Source organism: Solanum verrucosum, unplaced genomic scaffold (genome assembly GCF_900185275.1).
Source record: "Solanum verrucosum unplaced genomic scaffold, falcon-dt-bn FXZP01000067.1, whole genome shotgun sequence".
NCBI lineage: Eukaryota > Viridiplantae > Streptophyta > Magnoliopsida > Solanales > Solanaceae > Solanum > Solanum verrucosum.
This window is the reverse complement of record NW_026020175.1, coordinates 1,499,105-1,508,849: the sequence shown is the minus strand read 5'-3', so window position 1 is coordinate 1,508,849 and position 9,745 is coordinate 1,499,105. Positions and strand designations below refer to the sequence as shown.

Below are 9,745 nucleotides of genomic sequence, written 5' to 3'. Positions count from 1 at the left end.
AATCATTTGAAAATACCAAAGGGGGTTCGGGGTTCAATTTACACTTAGGGAAGGGTTTAAGCACTCGAAGTGTCCGCTAACACGCGATTGACCTGTGACTTGACTAAAATATATTTGACCATTTTTAGGAAAATAACGATTTAACATAAAAAATAATAACTTACAATAATTGATTAACTTTAAGAAAATGATTAAATAAATGACGCATTTCTATTTCATTTTATTTTTAGAGAAAAGGACCTAAAATGAAACATTTGACTCGAAATACAAATGATTGGAATATTAATAAAACTAGATTAATTAGAATTTATTTTATTCATTTTTTATTTTTTTTTGAAACAATAATTTAAACACATTTAAAGCATGAAAATCATTTTTTAATTAATTGACTAACCTTTTCGAGAAAAGACTAAGTAAGTGCATATATATATATATATATATATATATATTCAATTAATTGAAAAGGGGTTTGATTAACTTTTTTTTTTTTTTTTTTTTTTTTTTAGTTTATTTGAGAAAAATACTTTAACTTACGACAATTTTGAAATGAATAAAAATGTGATTAAATGAAAAGCATTAAAGAACATCTCTTTTTAAGAACCAAAGTTTTAACTTAATTGAAAATATAAAATTTTGACCAATATATTAAAATAAATGAACACAAAACCATGAAATGTATTAGAATTAAACCAACACAACGAAAATGACTCGTCTTTTGGGGAGTCTTATTAAGTTAATTAAAAATTATAAAGTTAGAATTAAACAACAAACAATAAATAATCACAATTAAATAATTAAAAGGTAAGGGAGAAATTGAATTTGGGCCTCCTTTTGGGCCAAATTCGCTGAATTTTTTGGGGTTTACCCAAAACCCGTTTTTGGTATACAGCTGATGTATATCAGTGTATATGAGCATATATATTAGCTCTTTTCATGTATATCTTGCTTCCGAACACCTGTATTTTGCCTCAGCCCTGTATTCTCACATTTTTGACATGTATATCAGTGTATACTTGTGTATACACGACCTATTTGGCTTTTTCCAAACATCTGTTTTCAACTTCCTTAACCTGTAAGTCAGCTTCTCAAGATCTGTTCATCACTTTGGCTGACTCGAGAGGGATTCAATTCAACGAAATGCGGGGATGGAGTCTGAAATGGACTCGGATGAATGTCACATGTATCAAAATAAAGGGAAAAGGAATTAATGGAGAGTTTTGAACAATTTACATATGTAATTACGCTTTCAACTAGGAATAATCATGATATAGCTTAACTCAAGATATCTACAAATTACTACAAGCGCCAAAGAAAATATATAAGCATATGAAGTATGACTAACGCTCACCACGTGATATACCTATCACTTTCAATAATTTCACTTTAACAAATTAGCAAATATATCATACTTAAAGTCATATGCAGAATTGAAACAAAAGGAAATTACTTATGCTATAGTTGTAGGCCGTATAAAACAAGAAAAAAAAAAAAAAACCTTATGTGATTATTTAGAGAAAAAAAAAAAAAAAAAAAACAGAATGGGGATATCGACAAAAATGCAAAGCTAAAGTTTTGTAGAGATTGGTTACTTAGCTAAACCGGTCTTTGAATAGATTTAGACCCTAACAAAAGCATATGAATACACAAAAAGACACAATTTAAGATTCAAGACCATGAACATATAGATTATAGACTAGTCCTTAAAGAGAATCCAGTGTTATTGAATCTTTATTACACTCCTCAGATACAAAAATAAATAAATTACTTATTCACTAAAAGGACAGATCATGCAATAAATAAGAATTTATTGAATTACAAATGACACTAAAGTGATATCAAAGAAAAATAATGGTAAAGTAAATATTGAATGCACAACCACATTATGAGTCTTAAGGTATTGAAACAAAGTTCCAAAACATATAATTCTAACATAAACATCAAAACAGTGCACTTAGAGATCATTTTCAAAAAATAAAAAAAAAATAAAAATGCATAGGCAGAACACATTTATAAATATTTTTCTCTACAACAAAAGCAAATGAACAAAGAGAAAGTCATTACTACAGAGACAAATTATGACTAAATTTGATAACGTAAACAAACACATTAACTGAAATAAATTAGGATTGGAAATGAATTTTACCTTTCTCGGAGCAGCCAACTGAGACGACGAGCTTGACCACGAAAAAAACTTTCACCGGTGAGCCGATTTCGACGAGCTCCGAAAATATAAAACAACTTCGAATTTAAAAAGGAGAGACTCAAACTCTGTTTTTTTTTAGGCTGTGTTTTTCTCTCTATCCCCCTTATGACGTTAATAGAAGGAGAATATATACAGGAAGAGGATGGGATCGATTAGGGGGGAAACTGTTGAGCAAAGATTCAAAATCTTTTGAAAATTTTCCTCTTTTCAAAGGCAAACAGTAGAAAGGATGGTGAGTTCTGACAAAAGGGGACGAGGGGACGGGATGAGGCGACTGGATTTCTTCGCGGATTTGCTGGAATTTTTGCGTGAAGAAGAAGCATGTGCAGGGGTCGTTTGGTACTGCTCTTGTTATTTCTGGGTTTCTTCGCGTTTCAAGGGGAAGAAGACGCGGGTGGGGTCGGTTTGTTGGGGTTGTACATTGTGTATTGTATTGTTGGGTATTGGGTATGTTGAATGTATTGTGGGTGTAAAAGAAAAATGGGCTGGATTATGTATTGGAAAAGGTCGTGGGAACAGGCCCATTTTGGTCTTTAAAGGATTAAGAATAGGATAAGAAATTGACTAAAAATTGCAACAAGACAAATTTTCATAAATTAATTAACGAGCTTCTTAATCTTAACGAAATGAAAAATAATTAACTCAATTATAAACTAATTAACTCAATTACAAAACTAATTAACTCGAAATCATAACTATAATTTAAAGTAAATTAATAAAATATTTAACTAAAATGCAAAATCTTTTGTGATGATTTTCGAATATTTATAAAATAACATGATTGCAAAATATACATATTTATTATTAAAAGATGATATAATTACTTTAAAAATAACTTGAAAGTATTTTGAATTTCATAAAACTCATTAATTCAAAATTATAACCATCCCTAATATTTAAAATATAAAATCTTTTTTGAGACGATTTTCGAATAATCATAAAATATACTAATTATATACATAATTATGTAAAACATATATATTATCTAAAAATTATAAAATGTGACAAAACTAGTTAAAATAACTTGCAATCTATATTATTATTATTTTTATTATTTTTTTTAAAATTTTGTAAAACTAATTATTTTAAATCGTTTAGAATTGAAGAAGCTTGAAATGATTAATTTATATTGTGGAGGTCCAAAATTGGGTGTCAACAATTACTTATTCATATTTATTTTTTTAGTTGTCCCTGATTGCTTGTCCATTTTGACAAATTAAAAAAGGACAATTTTTTTAACGTATTATACCCTCAATTAATTACTTTGATAAAGGTAGAACTTCTTGAAAATCTTAAGTTTTTAATTCATCAACTTCATAATTAATAGGAGTAAAATGATAAACTCACTATGTCAATTATTATTTCTTAATAGGTGTGCCAATTCAAAAGTGGACAAGTAATTAGGGACAGAGAGAGTACTTGTCCATTTTATGAAATCAATCGATAATTTTATATTTAGTTCTTAATTTACCCTTATCATTAATAATAGTCATTTATCTATTACATTTTTCAAGATATTGTATTTATTATATTCGAAGGATGACATAGTAAAATTACGCTTTTATTTATAGTTTCTTAAGAAGAGTGCAAAGTCAATAGTAAACAAGTATTATTGAATAAAAGTATTTTCTTAAGAGGTGTTAAAAAAATAACAGAACAAACAAATTGAACGGAAAGAAATAATTCTAACACATTTTACACTTAGAATGAATCTGACTTTTATTTATTACTCTTTCCAACAATATTTGTCTACTATTGACTTTGCACACTTCTTAAGAAACTATTAATAGAAAGGTAATTTTACTATAGTAAAACCTCACTAAATTAATATAGTTGGGACTGTGAAATATTATTATTTTGTAGATGTATTATTTAATCAATAAATTAATGATTATTAATGTATAGAGTATTTTGAGATTCAACCATGTGATGCTCGGATAATAAAAGCTTTCAAGATGTATTATCAGAACAAATTATATCGTAGGATATATATTAGAAGGCTATGAAATGGGACATGAAATCAATCCAGGAAAAAATAATGTTTTGGATGTTATGAATTTTGCAATCCTGGTTTGGACGACAAATGTTCAACAAAAGACAACAACAAATTATTTTCGACACTACAAATTTTGTGTGGAGGATGGAAATCTCAGAGAATTTGAATGAACTCACCCACTTGTGAAAACATCATTTAAAACTTGAGGTCATGATTAATGATCTCGGTTAGCGCAATAAAATGGACATCAATAACCTATTTAATTATCCAAGTGATAATGATACATATTCAGTGGTCTAGAGCTTATAAGAAATTGTTTAACAAAAAACAAAGCACAATAGAATCACATTTCACGTAATCATCTTAGATATATTAGTACTTTCAAGAATTATTAATTTGTAATATTAATGAGACCATATATTTATATAGGGATCTTCTGAAAATATATTATTTTATTATGTTATCGAAATAAGTGATTTTTTTCCATTGGTCCAAGTCGGGACCGGAAGAAAATATTATCTTAGAGATATTATTAATTTATCGAATATTAATTTGGTGAGATTTTACTGTATATCACCCTTTAAATATAATAAATATAATGTCTTGAAAATATACTAGGAAAATGACTATAATCTATCTATATATAATAGGAGAAGAAAAAGTGACACGTGTCAGCACCACAAAATTTGTAGATATATTAAATAATAAATAACAATTTAAATAACAAAACATTTTTTTTTTAAAAAAAACAGAAATTAAAAACGGCTTTAAAAATTTGTTTACGTTAAAAAGCTGTTGTATTGATCTCTTTTTTTTGTTTAAATAAATTGAATTTTTTTGTTCCTAATAAAATGCTAACCGCATATTTTTTTTAATAAATTTTAAAAATCTATCTTCTATCTATATATAAAAGGATAAGAAAAAATGACACAAGTCAAGACCATAAATTTTCAGTATTTTAAATAATTAAAATTAATTATTTTTAAAATCTACATATAAAACAGTTTATGTTTATCAAGTTTCTTTTAACACACAATTGACTTTTTACAATTTTTAAAACAATCGGATAATGATGTAAACTTACAAGCAGTTACTTTTACCGTTTTATACTTTAATAGATAATGAATCACATATTTAGGAATTAATTTTCATTTGAGAAGTCAATATACGCTTCAAATATTCACTCCTTTCGGTACATGCATTGTATTGTTAATATGCATATCTTTTTTCCTGTTTCTTTTTTGGAATTTGCTGCATACTGTTTGGAATTTTAATCCAAGACATCTACTCAACAAGTTATACCACTTTATTAATATGTAATAATGTGTTTTAAGTCTTTTAAATTATGTAGATTGTTTCTCTAAAAATAGTTATTTATTGTATATTGTTTCTCCATTGTATTATATTTTGATAGATTTTTTATCAAACTTTTTTTTTTGTAAAATTTATTTAGTCTACGCTACCCTTTGTTATGTGTATTATTTTGTGGAGTTTCAATAAATACAACACAAGGATCATAAGTTTATTTCACAAAATTTAACACAATTATTCCACGGAAAAAATTATACTCATTATTTTAGTTATATTCTTAATCCTTACTATAGTTTAAGGACATATAAGATTTTAGAGTTCTATCATTTCATATATCCGTACTTATTATTTTTCATCAAAGTATTACTCAAATCGTAAATAAATAGCTTTTATTGTTTAATAATCGGTTTAAAAATTGTATATTTTTGTCATTGAATTTTTAAAATTTAAAAGTAACTTCTCATATTTGAAGTATCCCACACCTTTGCTCACGTTCTCCACAACTATTTATTTTCCTACCCATTTGCCATGGAGTATATAGCGATACAGATCAAACTAAATAAGATATTAAAAACGAAAAAAATATGTCTGTTTTTCCAATATCTATCTAGTTATAACTATTTTTTTAAGCATGTGAACGAAAGTAAAAATAAAATAAAATAAAAAAGAATCGTACACAATTGAAAAAAATAATTCAAAAATACATATGTAAAATATTTAAATTTGTATTACTTTTATAGTATTAAACTTCTTTATCCTATTAATTTAAAAATAATATATTAATTATTATATAATTAGTTTAAAAATTTTAAAATCCTAATAATATCTATGATTGTTAAGTTATATGTATTACTAAATAATAAAATCTACATGATATTTATAAAAAAGATTAAACAAAACAAAATAAAAATCCATAAAATAAAAAATAGGCTCATAATAAATCAAAGGAATAGAAGATAACCCGTTCTTTTCTTTTTAATTTATAAAATTATATTTGAGAAGTGAAAATATTAGAATAATATTTGGTGTCTTTGAGAAACTCATCTTTACTTTATTAGGATAAATTTTTGTAAGTATCAAGTGTTCATTATTTGAAATCAGAACATAGTATATTATTACACATGCACTTATGTTAATAATAATTCATATTATTCATAGTAATTTTTTAAATTGAAAAATTATTATATTTTAAAATATCCACGCAACGCATGGGTACGTATGCTAGTTAATAATAAAGATAAATTAGAAACTAAGTGTGAAATTATCCATTAATTTTATAAAGTAGACAAGTATTGTTATAGTGAACGGAGAGAATAGTTAAACCACATATCATGGAGCCAACGATGCAAATCCCAAGTCTCATGGTTGATACTCCCATACAAATAGGGAAATATTTATGACACACTCTGTCAGATAAGATATTTGATCTCCATCTCTATTATTGGATATTTAGTTTCCCTTGTGATTTTTCTATATACATAACAATAATTTTCCACGATTGTACGTGTTCTTTAATTTACAGGTTTTAACATTTGGTGTATCTATTATTTTTTTTAACCTCCACTTCCCAACATCAATTGTCTATCCATATTACTTAATTAGTTTCCAAATACTTGACTTTTTGTAAGAGAGATAAATGATATTTTATTACTCCTAATTTATGGGAAGGGATTCAATATACAAAAGTTAAATCACTTAATTTCGATTATAAAATTTACATATACTGTTTTTTCTTCAAATGTTTTGAAATGAAAATTACATGAAACATACTATGTTAACATAAATAATGATTCAAAATATTTAAAGAAAGTTTGAGGAAATTACATTGTCAAAGAAAATTTTTAAACATATTCTACCCATCCCCAAACAATAACAATTTTACATAAAGTGGGACGGGAGAGAAACTAGTTTAGGTTTTTTTTTTTGGGTTAAGACAATTAAATATTACCTCTGATCATTTGACTTGTCATATTTTTTTCTTGCATGTTCCTTAAGAAAATAATAATTGATGGAGTAATTTGATTAAATTATCCTTAGTTATTTTTTGATTTCAATTTAATACTCCATCTTTTCAAAATAGTTATACATTTCGCTTCTTGAAAGTCAATTTGACTATTTTTCAAAGCTAAATTAGATTAGATTGATTCAATATTTTGAAATTAAAATTTAAATATTCAAAGACTATCACTACAACAAAAACACCTTTTAGCGGCAATAAATATACACATTAACAATGAGTTTCAAAGTCTTTACCGGCATTAGTTAATTATTATTGGATTCAGTGTCGCTAAAGGCTTTAGGGACATATATAAAGAGTGTTAATTGCCGCTAAAAGTACATATTTAATTGTAATAAAGCTATTGCCGTTAATTAATTGCCGTTAAAGATCATTTTTGATGTAGTGTATATGAAAAGTATTATAAATTGCAATATTTCTCATATCAATTTGGTTAAAATATATCCTTACATATTGATCAAAATTCATATCGTTAGACTCTTAAAATGAAAATTATAAAAAAAATACCCTTTTTTCACTAAATTTATTGAGTAAAGATAAAATAAAATAAACAATTTATCATCCCTTAATTTTCAAAATAATAATTATTTTAAACCAACTATTTTTAAGAAGCACGATAACTAAAATATTCTTAAGGTTTAAGTGGTGCGATTACCTTTCAATAATACTTTATATATTCTCGGAACTCGTAGATATTAAAGAAGAGGGTGGGAAGTAGAGCATACTAAAATTATTTCCTAATCATAAAAGCCTATTATTTTAATTATTAGTATCTGTCACATCTTTACTTGTTGTAGCAGAATTACCATATTATAACAAATATTTAACAAAATAATTAATAAAAAAATGATTTTTTAATTCCTATAATAAAAAAAAGTCGTCCAAGAGATCTCCTTGCTTGATATATACACGTAGACAGAATTTTTTTTATATTATAATATATATACTATGGAGGTTGGAGAGTATAGTATTTATTACCCATATATCCATGCACATAATTTCAGGGAAAATACATTAAAAGCTTAAGCTAAATCTTTGAAACTATCTTAGTTTTTCTCCCAAATATGGGTTCCAATAATAATGTTGTTTTTGGTGATGAAGAAAGTCAGCTTTCTTGTGGGACTAATAAAGTTCAACCTTGCTCTTCTACACCAAAGAAGTATGTCAAATTAGTTTCTTCTTTGATTTATTATATCATCTTTCCTTTAATTTCTCCTAATTAGTTATGTATTTATTTAGCAGGAGTACTATTGATGATGAGGGAAAGAAGCCAAATTTTCTTTCATTCTCTGAAAGACTTGGTGTTCCTGACTTCTTTTCTTTGGATGTTAGTAATACATTTTGATTTCATCACTAATAAATAAATCGATTATCGTCAGTACATAAAAATTGAACTTTTTTTCTTCTTATATAGGTATGGAGAGCGTCAATTGGAGAACTTCTAGGCACAGCGGTTTTTGTTTTCATGTTGGATACAATAGTAATCTCCACCTTAGAAAGTGACACGAAAATGCCAAATTTGATCTTGTCAGTTCTCGCAGCTATTATAATCACAATCCTACTCTTGGCGGTTGTTCCGGTGTCTGGAGGCCACATTAATCCGATTATCTCCTTCTCAGCCGCGCTCGTCGGAATTATATCCATGTCAAGAGCCATAATTTACATAATGGCACAATGTGTTGGTGCAATTTTAGGTGCACTAGCTCTCAAAGCAGTGGTTAGTTCAACAATTGAAGGAACTTTCTCACTGGGTGGTTGTACTGTAACAGTAATTGCACCAGGCCCAAATGGGCCCATTACTGTGGGCCTAGAGACGGCCCAAGCGTTATGGCTAGAGATATTTTGTACATTTGTTTTTCTCTTTGCTTCAATTTGGATGGCTTATGATCATCGACAAGCTAAGGCTCTTGGACACGTCACTGTGTTGTCCATTGTTGGTGTAGTGTTAGGCCTTCTAGTGTTTATCTCGACCACGGTCACCGCCAAAAAAGGCTACGCCGGGGCAGGGATAAACCCGGCGAGGTGTTTCGGGCCCGCTATTGTTAGAGGAGGTCACCTTTGGGATGGACATTGGATCTTTTGGGTTGGGCCAACTATTGGTTGTGTAGCCTTTTATGTGTACACAAAGATCATTCCAACAAAGCATTTCAATGCAGAATATGAATACAAGCATGATTTTGTTGGAGTTGTTAAGGCTTTGTTTGGGTCGAATGTATAA

General features: G+C 27.4%; 1 protein-coding gene across 1 annotated transcript; it reads left to right on the top strand.

Annotated features, from left to right (window-relative positions):
• The first annotated feature begins 8,591 nt into the window (after positions 1 to 8,591).
• On the top strand, positions 8,592 to 9,745 carry LOC125828863 (probable aquaporin TIP4-3). The gene is made up of 3 exons (XM_049508179.1): positions 8,592 to 8,686; positions 8,770 to 8,854; positions 8,942 to 9,745. The coding sequence occupies exons 1-3, from the start codon at positions 8,592 to 8,594 to the stop codon at positions 9,743 to 9,745; spliced, it is 984 nt and encodes a 327-aa protein (XP_049364136.1).